The sequence below is a fragment of the Condylura cristata genome, unplaced genomic scaffold (genome assembly GCF_000260355.1).
Source record: "Condylura cristata isolate star-nosed mole 26May11 unplaced genomic scaffold, ConCri1.0 scaffold00028, whole genome shotgun sequence".
In the NCBI taxonomy this organism is placed as follows: Eukaryota; Metazoa; Chordata; class Mammalia; order Eulipotyphla; family Talpidae; genus Condylura; species Condylura cristata.
Genome location: NW_004567129.1, coordinates 604,567 through 629,951, shown reverse-complemented (window position 1 = coordinate 629,951; position 25,385 = coordinate 604,567). Strand labels below are relative to the sequence as shown.

Below are 25,385 nucleotides of genomic sequence, written 5' to 3'. Positions count from 1 at the left end.
GCTAAGAAACTTATTTTAAAATTTGAGTCTTAATCTTAATAAGCAACTGGTTTGTGCCCCTTATTTGCAAAGTGGATTTCCAGAATGTCTTTAAATGAGTATGGATTAACCAAAGCAGACAAAATCCTTGCTTTTCAAGCTTTACCTAATTCATTTACTTGAAATTCAGAAAAATTTATTTGTTTTAAATACTTCTTCAATGTTAATCATAAAATGTAAATTTGTTTAGGCCATCCTACCCCCTTTTTCATTTAGAGCATGACAGAGTTAAAAATAACATCATCTAAAGCAACAGCTATCAGTCTTGATTTGCACGTTTGAATTCCCAGGGTACTTTATAGAAAAATACCTCTGCTACTAGAGAACAATGTAATCCATCTGGATCAGGACCTGAGCATCTCTGTTTTTAAATGCTCTCTAGTGTTTCTAATATGCAACCAAGGATGGAAAACCTGAACCTAAGACATAGATTGTCAGTATACTTTTGACTGAGAAATAAGGCGATTATTTTAAAATGATAGGTAATGACAATATGGACTTTATTTTCAAATCCATTAATTTCACATCTGTGAACTTAGTCATTTATATATAGCGTATTGCATCTAGAAATATTTTGTTTTGTTTATATTTTTGAGAAGATATAGAATTAAAATTTAAATGCCAGTACTGTTGTTCAATACAAAGTTATGTTTTGTTTTAATCTCTCATTTATCAGTGACAACTTTTTTTCTCAGAAATCTCAGTTTCTAAAATTGTCAACATAATTTTGTGCCAGAGTACTTTAAATTTGAGGAAGGACCAGATGATTGGAGTCATTTGTAAATTTAATCCTTTACATTTGGTAATAGTTTAATTGTTGTGAAACTATTTGGGATGTTTCCTTCCCTGACGCTACCCCCAGCCTGCCCTCTGTCACCTATAAAGATTTTGAATCTAACATATGAGAAAATAATTTCTTTTTAAATAATGAGAGTGAAAACGGTGTTAACATGAATGCTCGTTGTTTCTAGAGCATAAATGCTTGGATCTAAGGGAAAAAACAGCACTCCTTAAAAGAAGATAAGGTAGTGACCTTAATGAACTGGTGCTTAAAACTTTCAATAGCTCCTACTTATAATAAATAGAGTGCTGCTAAGGAAGACTTAATATGTACCTGAGCTAGATAATGTAAAGCGCTTTTCTTACTGGGTCTTTGAGGACTAAATGGGCTGTCTTACTGATAGCAAAATGTGTGAACAGCAATGAATTTCAACGTGCTTTTAAACTTTTAGGCATTATGACATTCTTGAAGACCGAGTTCCTTCAGGACTTATTGTTGACTACCGTAATCTTTTATCTCAATGTGAGGAGAGTTACAGGAAATTTCTAAATCTAAGAAGCAGTTTGTCGAGTTGTAACTCTGATTCCGAGCAAGAAAACATCTCCATGGTGGAAGGCTTAAAATTGTATTCAGAGATTGAACAGTTAAAACAAAAGCTAAAACTCATTGAGAATCCTTTGTTGAGGTATGTATATGCCTTTGCTGTTCTTAACTAGTTGGCATCTTACTAGCTGCCTTACTGAGAACTGATAGGTCTTTTTCACTTCCTTAAGATATGTGTTTGGTTATCAGAAGAATTCTAATATCCAAGCAAAGGGCCTCCGTCCAAATGGTCAAAAGGTCACCCATGTGGTCTCTTCCATCATGATGACTGGTCTGCTGCAGTCCCTGCTTAGGGACAGGCTTTGTCAGGAGCCTTATAAGGAAGAAATAGAAATTCAGGTAAAAGTTTTTTTTTTTTAAAGATTTTATTTATTTATTTTTTTATGCATACAAGAACTGGGATACAGGACAGAAGTGTGCGAGAGGTGATAGGATTCACCAGAGACTGAATGATGAGCAGAACAACAGGCAGATCTGTTGAAACACACTGCTGAGGGGAGAAGTGGGGAGTTAGGAGAGGTCCATCATACCATGTGGGTCACCTCCCTGGCTGGGATTGAATTCAGGCCACAGTGGCTGTGGCTAGCTTCATGGTGCTGCATTTTTTAACCTGTTGTGCCACCAGGGAGGGCCTATAAGAGTTTCTTGCTCCAGGTTGCTTTCTTTTGACTCACTCCAACTTTTCATGAATTCTACCAAGTGTTTACAGAAACTTCCTACAGCTTTTTTTCTGCGAAATGGGAAGTAGTGTGAGAACTGTCTTTCATCAGCACTTAGCAAGTCTGCTTTGGACTCAGTACAGTAGTAAGGAAGATATTCAAGTACAGGATCACCTCCAAGAGGTTGCAGGTTCAGGTCCTGACCACTTCCATGAAAACAATATTGTAATAAAGGGAGTCACAATATTTTTGGTTTCTCAGTGCACATAAAAGTTATGTTTACAACATCGTGTAGCCTATTAAGTGTGTATTACTTCTAAAAAACAATGTGCATACCTTAATTAAAAAATACTTCATTGCTGAAAGGTGTTAACCATCAAGTCTTCAAGTCATTATCTTTGTTACTGGTAGAGTATCTTGTAAAAAATGTAATATCTGAAGTGCCACAAAGTAAAACTCAATAAACAGGGACAAGGAAGCCTGTATCACTTCCTTTTCAGACAACTACGTGAAGTCAGTTGAACTAATACTCAGGTTTGGGGGTGTATATCTGCAATAATGTTGTTTTCTAGTTCCATAGTGATCCATTATCAGCTATAAATGCCTGCTATGAAGGTGACACTGTTATTATTTGTCCTGGTCATTACATGGTACCTGGCACATTCTCCATTGCTGACTCCATTGAGTTGGAAGGTGAGTATGAACAATCACACAATCAATCTCTTTTGCATGATCCAGTTAAGAAAACATAAAATCTTTGACTTTGTTGAAGCTGATTTCAACCCATTTGTTTTCAAATGAGTTGCCTTGAGGCATGAGATGGATCAGTGCTTGAGCACTTGGGATAGGTTTCTTTATGGCATTGTATGTGTTGGGAAGGCAAGTAATCTGTCTCTCTCCATCCGTCCATCCATCCATCCACCCATCCATCCATCCATCCATCCACCCATCCACCCACCCATCCATCCATCCATCCATCCATCCATCCATCCATCCATCCATCCATCCACCCATCCATCCATCTATCCATCCATTCACCCATTCATCCATCCATCCATTCATCCATAAAAAGCATACTTCCCAGATTGTAGGTGGCTTATGGGAAGGAAATTTCACTTCCAGAATAAAAGTATATTCTCGGCAATATTTTTTTTAAGTGTAGTATTTTTTATTTGTTGCTTACTCTTGTTTTGGATGTGTATTTGTTGCTTACTCTTTTTAGTCTTGTGTATGTGATGAATATTAGTGCCTGATTTTTTGTTATAAATTTAGCTTATTTTTTTAAGAGGTATGTAAAATAATTTATCTTAATTCTTTAAAAGCTTGCTGAATGTCACAGATTCTCTACGTTTCCCCCCTTGACTAAAGTGTGCTTTTGAGAATAGTAATGTTGAAGAAATTTTGAATGGTCATAATCTTATTGTACATCTAGAGTGATTCCTGAATTTAAGTTACTTTATAGTCATTCATCTTGGTCCTGTATATTTTCATAACGTGTCAAATTTAGATACACCTGTTCAACTGTTTACCAAAAGAACTTCAAGTTAGCAATAAAAGTTGTAATGCAAAAAATCGTTTATCATTTTGGGACTTATGCAGCTGTTCACAAACTGCTTAAGCTATGTACTTTATCTTTATCTTGTCAAAACTTCTTAATGGAAGCAAGCCTGGGAGTTTAATGTCCTGCTGTTCACTGGTACATCACATCACCCCATTTTTTGTTTAATGCGTGTAATTTTTGTTCTTTTTCCGCTCCAATATTTGAATAGATGTATAAATATATTAACATATTTGCTGAATAAATCACTTCAGTAACAACACTTTCATTTCTTTGCATAGTGAAAATAGCAGTGATATTTTAGATTGTATTATAGTTAAGAGTTCTAGAGTGGTAAGGAAATTATAATGTAATTGCTAGAGTATCATAACTATGTAAAATTCTGATAGTTAAGTATATAAATGACTAAGTTTACTAACAATTTCTGAGAATTTGGGAAATCACATGGTTTCTCTAATATGAATATATGGAGTGTCATAAACTGTAATCATGAATAAGATTATAGTTTAATTGATAGTGATCTATATCTAACTCTTGTAATACATGATATATATGAAGTATTTACTATATACAGGATGTTACTATTACTTCTAATAGGGTTTTTCTTTCTTGTGTAGAACATCCATTCAATTAGGTGTTGACTCTTTGTTTTAAACTGCTAAGAACATGTAATTTGTTTATATGCAATATTTTTTCATCTTTCATTATGGGAACTTTTTTATATTTTTAATTTTTCTGATGGTACAAAACTGGTTATTGTAGAAAGTGTGCAAAATATAAGCAGATGCCTAAGAATCAGACAAAGAATTACTCATAACCATCATTCAGATTCTGCTGCTGCTGGTGAGTCCAGGACAGAGTCCTCTTGCATTCTCCAGGGCCCTCAAAGGTGTGTCTGCACTCTTCAAGTGTAGCTAACTTCAGAGATGGCCTATTTTATGTAGTTACTTCTTTCCTTTATTCATTTTTAGACAATTAGTTCTTCTAGCTTTGTCTATTTGGTGCTGGCTTTTGGTGAAAATAGGTTAGATTTCTAGTTTTCTGGTACTTCATACTTTCGTAAGCCTTTTCAAAAGTTTGGTGTGCATTATTAGTTTGATTAAGATTTGTAGAAATCCATTTTTTATAATTGTTTAACAAGATAGACCTCTTTCCTAATAGCTAAAACACTTTTAAGTTACTTTGACAGATTTTCAATGCTTAAGAGAATACTGAAATTATTTTTCTTGAAAAATGGTTAGACATTTCAAACTTAATTTATGATAGAATAATAGAACCTTAAAGTAGGAGAAACAAACTTAAGGACTGAATCCTTTAAAACCTGCTGACCCAGTTGTGAGTACTTAGGATTGTTATTATTATTTTTTTTTATAATAGTTTTACAAGTGAATTTACTGCTCAGCTAATCTTAGATGGTTGATAGTGTAGTCTTCCTGATATGGGAGCAGATTGAGAAATTGTTAGTGTTAAAAATTCTGTATCCTGGGAATGGATTCTTGGACCCAATTTCAGCATGAATATGCATGAAGTCTTCTCTACATGAACAGATAATTCTCAGAAACCAATATGGTGTCCAAGAATCCAACTCAATTCTGATATAATCTTTTGGAGGTAGCATTGAATTCCACAGGCAGTAGATTCAGTCTCCCAAGGCTGCCCTTCACTTCAGATACCAGTTGCAAGGCCAGTGCTTCGGATAGGCTATAAATTAGAAGTTCCATGACTGCCTTCTTGGGCTCCCTTAATTTGCTATTTATTTATGCATATAGGAACTGGGGTCTAGGCCAGAGGTGTGAGTGTAAGGGGTAAGAGAATTCACCAGAGACAGTGAGGAGCAAAACATGTGGATCTACTGAAATATACTGCTGAGGGGAGCAACAGGCAAGATAGGGAAGGTCTGCTACCCTGGCCAGAAATTGAACTCATGCTGCAGTGGCTGAATAGCTTGATAGTTCTGAGACTAATCCCTGCACTACCAGGGGGGCCCCCCGAACTTCACAGAACTTTTGAAATCCCTTTATTCACTAGGCTACCAGTTTATAAGTTGATTATAACTCAGGAGCTACAAGATGGAAGAGTGAAGTTTCCTAGAACTTTCATATGTTTACCAACAGGTGAACTTATAAACCTTGTTCTTTTGGATTTTTATGGAGGCTTACAGAGGCATGTTTGATTAACTCCCCTGGTGGTTGAACTCATTCAGGGAGTGGAACTGAAAATTACAACCCTCTGTCTTATTCACATAGTTGAGTCCCATGGAAAGTAACCCCCCACCCTCCCAAAGCCACCTCATTAACATAAACTTGTGGGATATTTTCCCTCATGAGAAATTTGAGGGGTTATGGGAGCTGTGTATCAAGAACTGTGAATAAAGACCAAATATGTTTGAGAAATCTATTTTGCTTATCTAAATTAGCAAATATGTGTTTCTTAAAAACCACAGTATCGTACCCTGGTTTCAATTAAATAATATAGGGGAATAATATTTAATATTTAATGCAACTGGATTGACTGGTCACAACTATCATTTGGAGTTGTTTGAAATGGAGAAATTTGTCATAGCAATTTTGTTTAGATGTTTTTTCCATCCATCTTGTTTTCTTCATTAGGATATGGTCTACCAGATGATATTGTAATAGAAAAGAGGGGCAAAGGTGATACTTTTGTGGATTGTACTGGTGCAGATATTAAAATCTCAAGTATAAAATTTGTTCAGCATGATGCCGTAGAAGGAATCTTAAGTAAGTGAATATTTTGTATATTATTTTTTCCAAACTTGGAAGAAAAATTTTCCCTTTCACTGGAAAATACCATTTGAGTATATGTATGGCTGATTATTAAATAAAATCTTTTTTTTTTTTTAAAGATTTATTTATTTATGCATACAGAACTGGGGTACAGGCCAGAGGTGCAGGGGCGGCGAGAGGCTTCACCAGAGACAGAGTGGGGAGCAGAACAGGCAGATCAACGAAGTACACTGCTGAGAGGAGCAGCGGGCGGGTCAGGAGAGGTCTGCCACGCCATGTGGTCTCCTCCGGGGCAGGCGGGAATCGAACTCATGTGGAAGTGGCTTTAGCTTCTCAGTGCTGTGCTTTAACCCGCTGCGCCACCAGGGAGGGCCCTAAATAAAATCTTTTTATTTGTGTACATAGCATAGTGACTTAGGAACTTACTTCATAGTGAAAATAATTCAGCCCTTCTAGAAAATTTGTTAGTTTAATATTCCTGTGTGATGAGTTTTTTTTTTTTAAATCCAATATTGTGGTCTCTGTTGTATCAGAAAGTGTTACTTTTGTTTGTAATGAAAGGTGTTTTTAACTTGATTTTGCTTTTCTAAAGTAATTTTTTTTAAAGAATGCTACTTTTAGATTTTAGACAATTAAAACAACCATTGTTTTAATGTATTAAGATTTGTAAATGATAGTTATTGAGAAATACTCAGATTGTATCTAATGTCAGCTTTAGTTTTTTCTTTTTTTTTAAGATTTACTGATTTATGCGTACAAAACTGGGGTATAGGCCAGAGGTGCAGGTTTCCCTAGAGTCAGAGTGGGGAGCCTTATAGGAAGATTGACCACGTACACTGCTGAGGAGGGTAGTGGGCTGGTCAGCAGAGGTCTGCTGTGCCATGTGGGTCACCTCCCTTGCCAGGATTGAACTCATGCTGAAGCAGCTACAGCCAGCTTCGTAGTGCTGTTGCACCACCAGGGAGGGCCCAGCTTTAGGTATTTTTTTTTTTAAGATTTATTTATTCATACAGAACTGGGGTACAAGCCAGAGGTGCAGGGGTGGTGAGAGGATTCACTAGAGACAGAGTGGGGAGCAGAGCAGGCAGAACGACAAAGTACACTGCTGAGGGGAGCAGTAGGGCTTGCCATGTGGATCACCCGAGGGGCTGGGATCCAACCCGCACTGAAGTGACTGTGGCTGTGTCCTGCAGTGCTGAGTCCCAATTCGCTGTTCCACCAGGGAGGGCCTGCTTTAGGTCATTTTTAATGTTGAAAAGACACATTACTTCTTAAAGCAGTTGACTGCATGTTGTCATCATAGTCATTCACCGTGGCAAGACTACACTGGAAAACTGTGTACTACAATGTGAAACAACAGGAGTCACAGTGCGAACATCAGCAGAATTTCTAATGAAGAACTCAGATTTATATGGCGCCAAGGTATGATAATCTCTTATCCTTTTGGGAAATGGTTTAAAGTTCTAAATGAGCAAATAAAATGTGGGACCAACATGTAAATGCATATTGTTATTTTCATTCTTACAGGAGTTCAATACACATGGTAAATCAGCCAGACTCAATTGTGTAAGAGTCTTTAGAATTTCAAAGAGGTTAGGAAGGAAAATAATAACTGAAAATTTCAGTTTCTTTATGGTAACTTTGAAAGATGAAGCTCCTTCATTAATTTGGTAAATGATACTTAAGCAAGTGAAGCTCTGCTTTTTTTATTTTTTTATTTTTGAAAATTAGACTTTTGTTTTGAGATAATTGTTGATTCACATGCTGTTGTAAGAAATAATTGGGATATCCTGCATGTGTAATCTTTCCCAGATTTCCTGAATGGTAACATCTTTGAAACTATCATATAGTCACAACCAGGATAACATTGACTCAGTCAAGTTGAATGTTCCCATCACGTACAAGTGTCCTCATCTTGTTCCTTTGCAGCTGTATCCCATTTATTTTTCCTTCTGACCTGCTAAGATGCTGGCAAGCCCTAATCTACCTTTTGTTTCTATTATTTTATCATGTCAAGAATGTTATATAAGTGGAATCATAGAGTATATGATATTTCACTCTGGAACTTTATCCAAAATTGGTTGTTGCATTTATCAATAGTTGGATCTTCTTTACTGCTTAGTAGCATTCTGCAGTATGGCCCCAGAAGGTTTTTGTATGAATATTGCTTTTATTTCTCTGGGATAAATAAATTATCAGGAGTGTAGTCATATGGGTCATATGGTAGTTGGATGTTCAATTTTTAGGAAACTGCCAAGCTGTTTTCTAGAGCAGTTGTATCAGTTTACATTCTTACTAGCACTGAGTAATCCAGTTTCTGCATGCTCACCAAGAATTTGTTATTTTCTCTTTTTTTTTTTTTTTTGCCATTGTTGTGATAGGTATGTGGTTTTAATTGCATTTTCCTAGTGGTTAATGATACTGAACATTTTCAAACACTTATTTGTCATCCCCATCTCTTCAGTGAAATGTGCATTAATGACTTTTGTCCATTTTCTAATTGTATTGTTTGTTTATTTACTGTAGAGGTTTGAAAATCTTTTATAAACTAGGCGCTAGTACTTTGTTGGACAAGTAATTTACAGATATTTTTATGCTTGTCTTTATCTTCACATGAACTTTCACAGAGTGCCAGTTGTTCCTTTTGTGTGTTGTGTTTTTGGTGTTAAGTATAATAATTCACTGCTTAGCTCTAGATCTTAAAGATTTTCTCCTCTTTTTTGCTAAAAATTTGTTTATCTTTGTGTTTAAGGTTATGATTCATGGTTACTTTTGGTATAAGATATGAGGCCAAGTTTCATTTATTTGCTTTTGGATGCCCAATTGTAACTGCACCATTTCTTAGAAAGGCTGTCCTTTCTCCAATAAATTGGTTTTACACCTTTGTTAAAAAGTTATTTGGGTGTATTTGTTTGGGCCTATTTCTGTATTCTCTATTCTGTTCCACTGAACTCTATTTATCCATCAACCAATATATCAAAGCTATATATTAAATCTTTAAATTAGGTGGTGATTTCTCTTACTTTATTAACCTTTTTAAAAATTGTTTTAGCTGTTCAGTTCCTCTGCCTTATTAATTTATTTTTAGAAAAATCTCATATATAGCTATGCACACACACATCTGTAGGATCACAGTAGGATATGTGTGTGGTGTGTGTGTGTATGTATGGTGATTTTGATGGGATTGTGTGATATCTCTGTGATTTTGATAGGAATTCCTATCAACAGGTTTGTCAATTTGGGGAGGATTATGTTGAGTCTTTTGACCTGTGAACATAACAGGGCTCTCCATTTATTAGATCTTTGGTTTCTTTCATCAATATAGAGTAGTTTTCAAAATGTGCAACATCACTTGTAATCAGGGAAATGCAAATCAAAACCTCAATGAGATATTCACTTACACCAGTGAGAATATTACATATTAAAAAAAAACTAGCAGAAACAAGTGTAGGCGAGGATGTGGAGAAAAAGGAATTCTCCTACACTGCTGGTGGGAACGCAAAGCACACAAAAACATTAATTCAAAAGGATACCTTCACCCTTATGTTTATTGCTGTGCTATCTACACTAGTTAAGTATGGAAACAGTACAAATGCCCAAAAATAAAATGATTGGATCAAGAGGAAATGGTATATATACACATTGGAATATTATTCAGCAATCCAAAAAGATATACTCATGCTGTTTGCAGCAACATGGATGGAGCTGAAAGGGCTTATGCTCAGTGAAATAAGCCAGAAGGAAAAGAAAAAAAGTATCAGATGGTTTCACTTATTGGAGAAATGTAGAGGGACCAAATAAGTGATCAGGAAAAAAAAAGTTATAATAAATTAAAAATCAAAATCAAGAGGTACCTATAAATCAGAGACATTTTGCAGAGGAGTAGGAGGGAGAAGGATAAAATGGGGGAGGGAAGAGCACAAGGGCTTCTGGTGATGGTGCATGGGTGATTGGTTATGGGAATTTTAAGGGGACTACACCTGAGAGGAGAAAGCATACATTGTGCAAAAATGAAGAATGCTGTAAATATATATATAAAATAAACAAAACAGTGTAGTTTTCAGCATGCATGTCTTATATAGGTTTGCTAGATTTGTACCAAAATATAATTTTTTGGAGTGATTATAAGTGATAATATATTTCCAATTTTAATTTTCATGTGCTCATTGCTAGTATAAATATATTTTTTGTATGTTTTGTATTCTGTAACTTTCTGAACTTAATAGTTCTAGGAGTGGTTTTGTAGATACCATGAGATTTTCTATATAGACATGTCATTTGCACATAGAGATGGTTTACTAGTTGTATGCCTTCCGTTTTCTTTTCTTGCTTTGACTAGAACTTCCAGCCCTCTTAAATAAAAGTTGTGATAGTAGATAAGAATACAAGGTAAGAATACCTTGTTCCTCATGTTAGGAAGGATGTATTCAATATTTTATCATTAAGTATCAGGTTAACTATGGACTTTCTTTATTGAATTGAGGAAGTTCTCAACTTCTGTTTTCTAAGAATTTTTATAACTTTTTATGACTTCTTTTTGATTTTTATCAGTGTTTTTATCAAATTGTTATTGTCACATGATTTTTCATTTTGGATTATATTGACTGCCCTTCAAATTCCCCTGTGGAATAAATGCCTCTTAGTCACAGTATATAATTTTTAAATATATTTATGTATTATATGTGCTAATATTTTGTTACAGACTTTTACATCTCTATTCACAAGGGATATTGACTTGAGTTTTTTTCCCCCTTGAAGTTTTTTTTTTTTTTACTGTCTTTGTCTGGTTTGGGTATCAGGGTAATACTAGTCTCATAAAATAAGTTTGGAAGTTCTGATATAGAATTGATGACAGTTCTTTAAATATTTTAGTAGATTACTCCAGTGAAATAATTTTGGCTTGAAAGACTTTCCTTTGAGAGCTTTTAAAGTATGTTTTCAATTTCCTTAATAGTTAGAAGGCTATTTAAATTAACTGATTTCATGTTGTGTGAGTTAACAGATGTGTTCATAAGTTACAGAGCACTATGCTAGTGGTGAAGCATTTTCATGTTAATCTTGCCAGAGATTTCTTAATTTTGTTGGTCTTTTCAAAGTACCAACTCTTTCTTTCATTAGTTTTTTTTTTTTTTTTTTTGAGCAGGGTGCGAGTATTATTGCTGTTGTTATTTTTAATTACCTTTTTTTACATTGAGTCAACATTGCTTTACAACACTATTATTTAGAGTTATAGGTATATGTTACTATACAACACCCACTACCAAGGAACTCATAGTCCTTTCTCATTGTTCATTGTGCCTCCTCTCAAGTTGCTCTCCACCTTCCTTTTCCCACTCTGGAAGCTTCAATTCTATCGTCAAATTTTCTAGGGTTTTTTATTCATTTGGTTTTATCTGACCATTTGTTTCTCTACATTCCACATATAAGTGAAACCATCTAATAATCTTTTTCTATCTCACTTATTTTATTTCACTTTGCACAATTCCCTTCAGTTCCATCCAAATTGTTACAATCGACAATTTTTTATCTTTTTATAGTTGAATAGTATTCCATTGTGTATATATATCGCATCTTTCTAATCAATTGATTGATTTTCTTAATTCTGTTTTCACTTGCTCTTATTTTTATGATTTTCTTTCCCCTAGATTCTCTAGGTTATTGCTTACATTGACTATTTAAGACTTTTCTGTAAATACTTTCTACATCTTTAATTTTCCTCTTGGTACTGCTTTGTTTGTGTTCCACGAATTTTAGTATGTTGTATTTTCTTTCTTTGATTCATGCTATGTTTATAAGTATATTGTGTCCAAGTGTTTGTAGTTTTACTGCTCTCTTTCTGTTAATTTCCAGTTTGATTCCATTGTGATTAGAAGACCCCATATTTCAATTTTTTTTTTATATTGTTGAGGTTTGTTTTTAGTGGCCCAGGATATGGTCTATCTTGATATATATTCTATAAACACTTGAAAATAATGTGTATTCTACTGTTGTTGGATGAAATAGTTTATAAATGTCAACTCATTCTTCTATATTCTTTGTCTGTCTCTTTCTAATTCTCGGTAATTCTATCAATTTTTGAGAGAGGAATGTTGAAGTCTGCAACTACAATTGTGGATTTGTCTGTTTCTCATTTAGTTCTATGAGTTTATCATTAAATAATGTTACCATCTTTCTCTGGTTATTTTCCTTGCATAAGAGTCTATTTTATCTGATGTTAGTATAGTCAGACTTGCTTTCTTTGATTAATGTTTTCATGATGTATGCTTTTTCATCCTTTTGCTTTCAACTTGCCTATACTATTCTGTTTGAAGTGGGTTATAGGCAGCACATATAGTTTGGTCTTTTTTTTTTTAACCCATTTTTCCAGTTTCTTTTTCTCTTAAAACAAATTCAGTTTTATTAATTAAAAATGTTATGTTCACCTACTGACTAAAGCATTGAAAATAAGGCCACATGAATCTGTTCAAATACAGATTAGAGGAACATCCCTATTCATCTGATATAATGGTTTAAATGGTGTGCTTTCTGGGGTTTTTAAGAAGGAGGCTAATTAATTGGATGTACAAAAATTTCATGCCCTTTTAGGGCAAAGTTAGCTATATTTTTATCTCTGTGAAGGTTTCTTTGTTTCAACAATACTACTTAATATCTATGATTTCTATTTATTGCTATTATGAAGAGATATCAAGATTTCAATTAAGTGCCAGCATTATTTCCTTTAAGAGCTATTGGCAAAGCTATTTAAATCCAGAATTTGCTTATCTTTAATACAAAGGATAATGCCCTAAATACTTTTTGGTGACTGACATCGTTATTAGGATTCTATTACAAACAATATCTCCATTTAGATGTTCTTCATACATCATCTATTATAGTATTGTTAATCTTCCATGGAGAGGTAGATATAAATGAATCCCACCTAATATAGAAGGTATCTTCGAGGCAGTAATAATCAGCTACATGATTTCACATATAAACAAAGAATAGAACATAGAATGATGTGATTTGAGAGTTGAATTATGCTAATATTTCCTTTACAAATTCAAATAGGGTTGGTATAAAAAGGATACATTGAAAATAATTATTTGATGCATACTAATAAATTGTTTTAATTTTGGGTTATATTTTCTATAATAAATATTCTGATTTATAACAATATATAAAGAGTATTGTTGACTTACTGTCCTACTAAAAATTCTATGGTATATATTTATATTTGATTCTCAAATACTTTCCCACAATTCATATATCTTTAAAGTGCCTCTTGGTGTTTTCTACAGTATATATTATGTGCAAAATTCAGTCACTTATTACATTTTTAAAAAATGATTTATTTATGCATACAAGAACTAGGTACAGGCCAGAGGTGTGGGGCATGAGAGGATTCACCAGGGACAGAGTGGGGAGCAGAACAGGCAGAACGACTGAAATACATTGCTGAGAGGAACAGTGGGCAGGTCAGGAGAGGCCTACCACACTATATGGGTCACCTCCTTGGCTGGGGCTTGAACTTATACTGCAGTGGCTGCAGATAGCTTTATAATGCTGTGCTTTAACCACTTGCACCACCAAGGAGGGTCTCATTTATTACATTTTTAGGGTTTCTCTCCAGTATACCTTTTCTGATACTGAGTAAGGCTGTACCTTTTGTTAAAGACTTTACCACATTCTTTACCTTTTTAAGGTTTCTCTCCAGAATGAATTCTCTGATATTAAGACTGTAGTATGTGACTGCCACATTTTTACATTTGTAAGGCTTCTCTCTTTCTCTCTCTCTCTTTTTTAACAGAATGTTTCTTTTTTCTTTTTTTTAAATATAATAGTTTATTTTTACATCATTTTGTACTTTTTTTTTTTCATCTCAATTGTGATCCCTGTGGGTTTTCTATCACCAACTCACCCATGTGCCATCACCATAGTCCAGCGTACTTCCCTCCCCCCACTGTTTTTGATCCCATTCCTCACTCCATCCCCCTAAAATGTCTTTGGTATATGGCTGTTCATTATTATTATTTTCTTGCCTGGTCCATTATACTCCTGCTGTGAGCAAAACCATCCAGTATTTTTCTTTTTCTTTCTGGCTTATCTCATTAAGCATGATCTTCTCCAGTTCCATTCATGTTGCTGCAAAAGACATGTGTTTCTTTTTTGTTTGTTGAGTAATATTCCATTGTGTATATGTACCACATCTTTTTAATCCAGTCATCTACGAGCTTTTCTCTTTTATGTATTTTCTTATGCTGAATCAATATTGAGGAATGATTAAAGGCTTTGAGATACTCTTTATGTTGTAAGACTTCTCTCCTTTGTGTATTCTCAGGTATTGAGTGAGATATGATTACTGATTAAAAATTTTGCCACATTCTTTAAATTTGTATGGTTTTTATCCAGTATGAACTTTGATGTGACTTCTCATTTTGATCATTTATAGGTGCTTTTTCTTCATTTTAAAACTTATTTAAAAAATATTAGAATTGAAGCTTAATCCAATTGGATATTTGAAATAGTTAGAATGATTATATATAGCACACACGAGGTATTTTCCAGATGTTCCAGGTTTCCTTTTAGAGAATATGTCTAAAGTTTATGTTTGTCTTTGCTTAGAGAAATACATGTTCTACAAAATTCACAGATTTTTCCCAAGAGGTGTTATATACTTGATCTCTTGGTAATGCACATTTTACTGTGGATAATCGTCCCAGTTGGTTAGATCCAGCATAACAGCTGTTTGGCTATTTACAACACCCTATTCCCAACACACTTCCAGATTTTCATCACATGTAAATTCTGAAGGCCATAGCTTCTGTATCTTCCCAGTAGTACTTTTGGGAATGAATGTTCTATATCTGGCTTTGACAATAGACCTTTATGTCATGCAGAGAGATGCCTACATACTTTGCTCCAAAAAGATGAGCAGGTCTGACTTGGATATAGTGAGACCCAATGAGATCATATTTTTGTAATTCTTTAATATCATTTTCCTTTACAAATCCTTTGGTCCAGGGTTTCCTACTCTTCCTAAGAGAATTCTGTGCTCACATCCCAGCATTCAACAGTTTGTAAAAATCTTCCATTTCATCCTCTTTCTTGCCTAATCTGGGTTTCTTTCTCAAATGAAAGTATGGTAGATAATCACGTTCATGTCACTTTGTAAAGGTGGTATATTTAGATCATTTACATTTTATATAATTATTGGTATTGTTTTTAGTCTGTAATTCTATTTTCTTTTTCTGTTCTCTGATTTTCACTTTTTTTCCTGGTATCCTATGGGTTACCTGAACACCTCTTTGAGTGTTTGTTTTTATACAAAAGCAGTGGTTATGCTAGGTATTGTATTATATATACATAAGAGATGACAACTTATGATGTCGCTTCACTAGTTTAAGTATATCATATGCCCCATAAAAATATTTTAGTCAACAGTGGACTGTGTGTGCAATGGTGGTCCCAAAATTCTTGTTGCCTAATGACAGTGTAGCCACCACAATATGAGAGTGTTTCTTATCCTGGAAGCAGCCTCATACTGCCTACTACTCACACACATGTTTACTGTGTCTCTTCATAGAATCACTTTTCCCTGTGCTTTATTTAATCTTGAGTTATTTTGTTCATTGTGGCCCCTGTCCATACAAAATCCACTGCTAAATGTGGCTAGTAAGAGCCCACTTCCAGTGATTGACCTGGAAACAAAGTTAAAAGTGATTAATGACTATAGAAGTGGAAGACAGTGATAGCTAAAGAATTGCTCACCAGGCAGGCATGTCCATTCTACCAAAGCTACAGTCTTGGAGAATAAGAACAAAATAATAGAAGCTGTTAAAAGATCTGCTTCATTGAAAGCTGTGAGATTAACAAAAAAGCAGTGAGGAGGGCTGAATCAGTACTGAGAAATTTCTAATGACCTGGATGGGAAACCAGACACAGAACATATTCTTCTCAGCATCTTGATGCTCATGACAAGAACAAAATGTCTGTGACATTAAAAGGCCTGATCCAGTTATGTATGATATAGTCTGCTAGTTCTGGATGGCTTAAATGATTCAAGAATTATTCACGGCATAATGTGGAAATGAGTGGCAAACCTGTGAGTGCTGAAGTAAAGGCAAGTGAAAATTTTTTGGAAGAGAAAATCACTTGCTAAAACAAATATTCAATGTGGTTAAAGCCCCCCTGTTTTAGAAATGGACGCCTGAAGACTTTTTTCGTAAGAAGGCCAACTCAATGCCAGGTTTCATGATTGTAAGGACAGGATACAATTTTCACTTGGGGGCATTGTGCAGGCCACCAAGTACGCACTATTTTCAAGCACATTAATAAGCACACACTGCCAGTGTACCACAGGAGTGGCAAGACATCTTGGCAAACCCAGCTTCTCTCCAAGATGCCCTCCTGAATTGCTGTGTCAGCAAAATTGTTAAGTTCTTTTTGGAGAATAACATTTCTTTTAAGATTTTGATTATTAGCCCCCTAACATTTCTTTTAAGATTTTGCTTATTAGCCCCTTTTTATTATTGTTTTTCATCCCAGCACCAAAATGGTATTTCTTCCTCCATGGACCACCTCTTTATCAAAACAGTGGACCATGGAGCTATAGCAGCTTTAAAGTTGTTGAGGAGAAATTTTGCCCAGGCTATTGCTATAACTGAGCCACTGATGCATTTCTGGGAGGACTGAACACCTAATGGTATCAAGTGCCTATGTGGGGTAGAGTGATATTACCGATAGGTATAAGAGTGGCAACTGGGAGAAGTCACTCAAGAGGTTTGTCTGTGACTTAAATGATTTGTCCAGGATGAAAAGTTAGCAAAAATTGACAAGACTGTGCTTGAAATCTCAAGCACCTTTATGCTGGGCTTGCAATCAAGCTCCACTCACAGGAAATGCCCTGTATAGGTGAATTTTTTTTTAAACTTTTTTTTGGGTACCCTATTTTTACTGTACTTTTTCTATATCTAGATTCACAAATAACTGTCTAGGCATCATGTTACACTTGCCTGTATTATTCACTCTAGTAACTTGTATAGGTTTGTAGCCTAGGAAAAATAGGCGAATGCTGTGTAGCCTAGGGCTATGTAGAACCATCTAGGGTTGGATAAGTGCATTATGACATTTGCATCATCACCTGATGACCCCTAATGACTGTATTCCCATTGTTAAGTTATATATTACCATAAACTTTACCTCCTAATGTCTTTGCCAATCTCCCTTTTAAAAATATAATGGTCTTAAATATTTCCTCTACATAAATCCTAGTACCATTTTAGGAAGTGTTGTAATTTTTGGTTCATATATCAAATACAATTTAGAAAACTCAAGGAAGGCCTGTTATATTTACCAATTTTGCTTAATGTGTTCTTTAACCCTTTCTGGGATCCAAGATTTCCCCTTTTTTATTTACTTTTTTGTCGAGAACTTCCTTTGGCAATTCAGTTAGGGTAGGTCTGCTGCTGACAAATTTTTCTATTTTGCCTTCATCTTAAAATGTCTTGATTTTTTCTTTATTCTTAAAGAGTAAGATTACCTTTCACTAGGTTGACTTTTTTTCTTCTACCCTTTGAACAATACTGTGCCACTTTTCTTCTGGCCTCAATTTCTGATGAGAAATCCTCTGTCATGGCATTTTATGTCTGTGTATATGCTTGTGGTGGTTTTCTCTGCCTTCAAGATTTTTGGGGAGTGGTGGAGGGAGGGATGATGTCTTGACCTTCCCAAAGTTTAATTGTCAGTTATCTTGGATTTCTTCAATTTGATCCTGTTTGAGGATTTGTAGGTTTGTGTCTCTTTCCAATTTGGGAGTTCTTATTTCTTTGAGCTTTTTAAGTCTCAAACTCTTTTATTTTTAATTATTTTCTTACATCACTGTACATTTTTGTACAATGTGTAATTTTGCCTCTTATGTGCAGTCCCCATAATTCTTTTATCACCATGTCATCCATTACTCTCCCCAGAGCACCTGGGCTCTCCCCTCCTCTGTTTTGGCCCATCTCCCCCTCCCCCCCAACCTTGCTGTGGTTTGCCTTGTTTTTTCTTTTCCTGGTCCCTTGTTTGTTCTGTTTCCTATATTGCCCCTATAAGTGAGGCCACTGTATATTTTTATATTTACTTCTGACTTATCTTGCTTAGCAAAGTCCCTTCCAGCTCCATCCATGTTGCCACAAATAAGCCTCAAATACTTTTCCTCTCCTTCCAGGATTTATAATAACAAGAATTTCAGGTCTTTTGCTTTAGTCCCATCATTGTTGATGCTATGTATACTTGCTCTTTTTAAGTGTGTGTGTATTTTCTCTCTTGTTCAGATGGAGTATTTCTGTTGTTCTGTCCTTTTAGTGGTTGAACCTACTGACTGAGATTTTTATTTCAGTTACTATGTTTTTTCAGTTCTAAAGTTTCTACTTGTTTATATATATCTTCTGTTTCTTTGCTGAGATTTTTTTCTTTGTTGAGCCATTCATTTTTATTTAAGTATGTTCATAACTACTCATTAGGGTATTTATTGTACCTGCATTAAAATAATTGTCGCCTAATTCTAATGTCTCTGACATCCTGGTTTTGGCTGTTGATTGTGTTTATTCACTTTGACATCTTTCTGGTTTTGGATGTGCTAAGTTACCTTCAACTAAAACATGAACATTTTTATGTTATGAGAGTCTGGTTGTTCTCTTTAAGCTGAACTTCTCTGATACACCACTGGGGAGGGTGATGGTATAGAGGCTGTCTTGTTACTGCCAGGTGACCATGGAAGTATCAGCTCCCCATTTGATTTCCAATGACAGCTAATGCTGCGGGTGCCCCTGTTACTGCTGTGCAGGGATTTGTTAATGCTTTGTGGGCTGGGGGTTCCAGCTTCAAATTGCCCTGTGGCGCTGGCCAGTGGTTACTGTCAGACTCCACAGTATCTGTTTGTTACCACTGCAGTCGCGGTCCTCCTTGCGGTGCCTGCTTACTGTGGGTAGACACAGGCCCGGATGACGTCTCCTCTGATCCAGCAAGGAGGAGGACCTGTTATGACGGTGGGCATGGAAATCTTGGCTCCCTGCTATTCTCTAATACCACTTCAATGGGAGTGCTGGGGTGCCTGAGTATAGCTCCTACAGTCTAGGCTCCCTTCTTTTTTTTTTTTAAAGATTTATTTATTTGTGCACACAGAACTGGGGTACAGGCCAGAGGCTCAGGGGCGGTGGGAGGCTTCACCAGAGACAGCAGAGAACAGAACAAGCAGATCAACGAAGTACACTGCTGAGGGGAGCAGCAGGCGGGTCAGGAGAGGTCCGCCACACCACGTGGTCACCTTGGGGGCAGGCAGGAATCTAACTCATGCGGAAGCGGCTTTAGATTCTCAGTGCTGGGCTTTAACCTGCTGCACCACCAGGGAGGGCCTAGGCTCCCTTCTTAGTATTGCCAGCATAGATTGGGATAGGTGCTGGTTTTTTTTTTTTTCCTATAGTTGTTAGTGCCTGAAAGTTCTCTGTTTTCTTAGGCTACCTTTTCCTGTGGCTAGAGAGCTTTTGGGGAGGCTTTTCTGGGCTGTGTCTGGTGTTTGTGGATTGCCAGCTTCTTTAGCTTCAAGCCCAGGAAATGCACCACTGTGTTGTCTCATCAGACCTTGAGGTTACAAACTGGCCTGTCATCATTCCACTTTTTGGTCTTATGTTTGTTTTATATATTTAGTGTCTGGTTTTTACTTCTACCCAGCATTTGGTATAGTGGCATCAATGTCAACATTTTAGAAGTGGGAGTCTTCTCAATAAATTTTTAGGTACCAAGTATTCGTTCAATTTCAGTGTATTTTGAAAATGATTATTTCATTTACTAGGTGGCTGCTGGCTAAAATTGTTCTCTTTTTCAAGTTTTACATAATTTCTGATCATTTGAAATTTAATTTCAAGCTGTTTGTTAAGGTATCTTGAATATAATCACCCCTAAATCTTTTATATATAAGCTGAAGGCCCAGTTGGCATTTTATTTTATTTTTGAGCTTCTTTCAGAAGACTTAGGTTGGTATGTAATGGGACCTCTAGCCATATATGTGCTAGAAAATGCCAAAGAGACAAGTAATAATGCATGTTTTCTCATGGTACATTACTAAGCCTGGAAAAGGTAAGTCAGCACAAATGTGGTAAATGTGTCGTAAGTGGCTAATAGCAACTCTTTTTCATCTGTGATATTTTATATTAAGTTATTCTGTGAATGACTTCTTAAATAAATATAGAGATTTGAATCATTTTTGCTTCCTAAAATTACCTAGCATAGTATCAGGAGAGATATTATTCCTGTTATTTTTTTTTATTGTTTTCATGTAATACTGAGATACAGTGAAAGAATTGAATTGTGCATGATCTTTCTGATTACATTATACAAACAAGGTACTTGGAATGGCTGCTGATTTTTATATGTGTGTGGTAGTAGAGGCCATTGATTGTTTAGCTTGTAGAAGTGACTCTAAGTTGGGTTGGTGTGTTTTAAAACTGGTGTGTTTTTTAAATATGGAGTATTTTTCTACCCTCAAATTAGAATATGTTGCTAGACTTAAATACTGTACTCAATTGAGTATCTGTGAAGATGGTCATTTGGAATAAGCATCTCTCTCAACTTTTGGGAGGGGGCAAAATCAGGAAATTGATTTGTGCAGAATGAAAGAGAGTAGATCAGTAATCAAGTGTTGGTACTCTTAGCCAGTTTTGTGTGTGTGTGTGGTTTTTTGAAAGTGATAAATGATGGCACCTTGCTGGAAATGGAGCAAATGGAAATGTTGATTAGAAATACCTACTAGATCTTTCCATAAAACACTTTACATTTGCACTTTACGTTAGTGGTCTTTTAAAGTTTAAGAAGTGATTGTAATAAACCTCGTATATTATATCCCTTCCTTTAAAAGACTGATTGTATTTACCCTAAATTATAACCTGTAGGGTGCCGGTATAGAAATATATCCTGGGAGTAAGTGCACCTTGAGTGACAATGGAATCCATCACTGCAAGGAAGGAATACTTATTAAGGTGAGCACCTGCTGAAACATCCTTTTCTAATGGTTAGAGTTATTTTACCTAAGAAATAATTATTTTTTATTAAATTCCAATGTTGGATTCTATTTTTTTTTTTTTTTGCTTTTGAAATTTATAAGTAGTATATAAATTTTTTAAAAATACTTATTCATGTTTATAGAACTGGGGTACAGGACAGAGGTGTGTTGGGTGAGAGGATTTATCAGAGACAGAATGGGGAGCAGAACAGGCAGACTGACAAAGTACACTGCTGGAGGTAGCAGCGGGCAGGTCAGAAGATGTCTGCCGTGCCATGTGGGTCAGCTCCCTGGCCAGATATCAAACTCGTGCTGTAGTGGCTTCAGAGAGCTTCATAATGTGGTGCTTTAACCTTTTGCACCACCAGGGAGAGCCCATTATAGTAAATAATTTTTTTTTTTTTAAGATTTATTTATTCATATAGAACTGGGGTACAGGCCAGAGATGCGGAGGGTGAGAGGATTCAACAGAGACAGAGTGGGGAGCAGAACAGGCAGATCGACGAAGTACACTGCTGAGGGGAGCAGTGCGTGGGTCAGGAGAGGTCTGCCTCGTCATGTGGACTCCTCCTGGGTAGGTGGGAATCGAACTCATGCGAAGGTGGCTTAAGCTTCTTAGTGCAGTGCTTTAACCCGCTGTGCCACCAGGGAGGGCCTATAGGATATAAATTTTAATAAAATTTTGGTGGTGATTGAAGTCTCATGTGAGAAAGCTTTGCCTGTCTATGGATCTGTAAAATCACAGAAGAATGCTGTGTCACTTAGAGCTCAGACTATGTTCCCACATATTAATAAGCATAGCTTTTCTACTTTATTTTTAGATGAGCCTAAAAAAATGTGAGAAGATTTTTAAAGCAGGCAGTGTTGAATGTGACAGTTTCTTAAAACATTTGTTTTCAATGTCACAGGACTTCTTAGATGAACATTATGACATTCCCAAAATATCTATGGTGAATAATGTCATACATAATAATGAAGGTTATGGTGTTGTCTTGGTGAAGCCTACCATTTTCTCTGACCTGCAAGAAAATGCCCAAGATGAAACTGTAGGTAAGATTATATTTAGTCATTTTTTTTGTTATAAAAACCAGATCTAATTTATTTACGTTTTAAACTGATTAATCTTCTGAGCCTTCTTCCCTTCTTTACAAAAGATAACTAGCTGGCATATGTTTGGGCATGGTGGTAGAGAAACTTAGAAAGGCTGTAACATTACAGACTCTCAAGCTGAAAGAAACTTTCAAGGTCAAGTTCACTTGTTCATTCAAGACCTTGAGGTGTGGTTTTTGTGATGTTACAGTTCCCTTCTTATCATGTTTGACTTTATAAATTTATAGGCTTAGGAATAGGCCCATGATAACAATGGTGGCTGTGCTGTCATTTTTCAAGGATGAAAGCAGAGAAATTAATGTGCCAGGCTGCATTTGCAGCAATGGTTTGTAGAAATTTCTTCTATTTTTTTATTAGTAGAAGTAAAGGCCTCCCTGTCACCTGCCTTTCTTGGCAGTAAAGTGGAACTAACTCAGTGGGAAATTCATGAATTTTAAACCATGACCTAGATCACTGTGAAATCTCAGTCTTAGAGAAAGATTAATAATTGACATAGGTGAGGAAAATTCAAAGGATCAGCATGAGTAGCCCTCATTTTCCTTCAGGATCTGCTCTAGTTACATTTCTGGGAGTTCTTTTTCTCCTTGAAGATTTGTGAGTCAGAAGTCCAATGGGGCGTGGTTGGTTTTGTCCTCAAAGGGCAAATTTGAGGTGTCAGCTGGGTAGGGCTTTTATTTGATAGCTGTAGGGGAAGAATCTACTTCCCAGCTCATTCGTGTTTGTGAAATCCAGTTCCTTGAGGTTGTAGAACTGAGGTTTTCATTTTCTTGCTGGGCATTAATGTCCACAATTAGAGGCCACGGGTCCTTATCCCATGATCACCTCCATCTCTCCAACAGAGAGCCCTTTTCCAGGCATGGTGATATGTCGAGTGTCTCTTGTGCTTCCCTTTACTTCATCCAGCCAGAAAAAAAAACACAAAACCCTGCTTTAAGTGTTCATCTAATTGGAGAAAGCACATCTAACTCATTATCTTTCTCTAAGTTCAACTGATTAGTGACCTAATCCATTTGCAAAATTCTCTTGCTTTTTAACAGCATTGAAAGGAACAGCAGCAGGCCTAGGCATTATCTGAGACATCAAGATTTCTACCCAGCATTAATGTTTGCTTAGCTGCTGACGTGAGCTACTTTTAGGGAAAGTAGTACTGTTTTATTTACCTTTGAATCCAACTCCTAACAAAGTGTTTAGTAGATAAGTAAGAACCAGGAAGTGTGTGGGAATAATGAGATTGTAGGATTAAAAAAATAATAATTCAAAGGTAGTCTGTGAACTAAGAAAATCTTGATGTGAAGAGAAGACAACTGTTCATTTAGATTCTTCAGCCAAGAATTTGTAAAATCCAGTCAAGATGGCAGCAGGAACCCCAGACAGGAAAAATTCAAAAGCTCTAATATATGGTAGGAATGTATGTTTTATTTGGGTTAGTTTGTATTCTTAACTTTATTTTCTACAATTTCTTTCTCTAGAAAATAAAACACTTAAGATTCAGACAAATGAAGAGGGAGAAGCAGCTGAAAGATTGGATCTAGAAGAACTCATCCAATGCGCAACTGGTAAAATGGAGTTCTATACCAGAGCTGACCTTGCTGAGCAAATCGAGGGCAATTGTGAAATTGTGAGTGAGCTAGTTGCAGCCTCCACACAAAAGGGCCAGATGAGGAAGAAAAGGTTGAGTGAACTGGGGATCACACAAGCTGATGACAACCTAATGTCACAGGAGATGTTTGTCTCGATTATGGGGAACCAGTTCAAGTGGAACGGAAAAGGGAGTTTTGGCACATTTCTCTTCTGACCACAAAAATGTAAATAAATAGCAAAATACTGTATTTTGCACATACTACCCCAACAATCACTGCTGCTATTGTAGTTTGCTTCATGTCTGTCTGTATTTTATATTTGATATATGATTGGATTTGAGTGATAATGTAGGTTTATTTCTATCTGTGGGTGTTGCACATAAAACATTCCCTCTTCATAAGAAAGGTCATAAAAAACCTGCAATAGAAAAATATTTCTGTTTAGAAGTGCCTTTCTTAAGTAAATGGTTCTCCTGAAGCCTATTAGTAACTTTCTAGTGTAAATACACTTTAATCTAGCACTTGAGAGAAGGAAGAAAAGAAGGATATAGAAGATGAGTACACAAAAATGCAGTAAGTGTCAAATGTGCAGTGTTCTTTTTCCAGTTGTCTTTTTATCCCAATTATAGTGAGTCTGATTTCCATGCTGCATTTGCATAATACTGTCTTAAAATAAAAGCTTTTATGATTGGGAGGTTATCCTGTCTAATCAGACTTATTATTGAGAGTCTGAGTGGGATGCATTTTTATGTTGAACTATGTAATCTTCAAAACCGTAATAGATACCATTGCAGGTTTGAAACAGAAATGAATAGTGTTGTTCAGAGCTATGCATATGTAGAGCATTTTCACTGTTGCTGAATATGAATGATTAAAAAGAAGGTGTTTTTCTTTCACCATAGCAGTATTTTAATTAAATGTATTACAGTCAAAACGATTATCTAAACAGCCCACACCAACTCTGTGTTCTTGATATCATATTGTAAAACACATCTTTTAAAGATATTTATAAAAAAGTATTGTGATATTAATATGCCTATATTAAAGAAATAATGATGAAATAAAATAAAATTGAATCTTGTTATATTTTTTCAAATGCATTTTGAGCCTTAATGCCATTGCAGTTTATGTCCCTTGCAGGTGCACGTGATATTTTGATGCCATTTTAGTGTTTCAGAAAGAGTATTCAGTTTCTTTCTAGGTTTAATTATGTTTGTTTCTTAAAGTTCAATAACTTAAAATTCTTTTCAGATGTTACTGAATATGGAAGGTTCTATGTTGGATTTTTT

General features: G+C 35.7%; 1 protein-coding gene across 1 annotated transcript in view; it reads left to right on the top strand.

Annotated features, from left to right (window-relative positions):
• SHCBP1 (SHC SH2-domain binding protein 1) overlaps positions 1-25,028 on the top strand; it is a 35,285-nt gene extending 10,257 nt beyond the window's left edge. Inside the window, exons 6-13 of the mRNA XM_004690313.2 lie at positions 1,272-1,505; positions 1,594-1,762; positions 2,655-2,775; positions 6,250-6,381; positions 7,691-7,809; positions 21,297-21,383; positions 22,315-22,456; positions 23,986-25,028. Of these exons, the coding sequence (XP_004690370.1) occupies positions 1,272-1,505; positions 1,594-1,762; positions 2,655-2,775; positions 6,250-6,381; positions 7,691-7,809; positions 21,297-21,383; positions 22,315-22,456; positions 23,986-24,311 (1,330 nt within the window). The 3' untranslated portion in view covers positions 24,312-25,028. The remainder of the gene's footprint in view (positions 1-1,271; positions 1,506-1,593; positions 1,763-2,654; positions 2,776-6,249; positions 6,382-7,690; positions 7,810-21,296; positions 21,384-22,314; positions 22,457-23,985) is intronic.
• Positions 25,029-25,385: the final 357 nt, after the last annotated feature.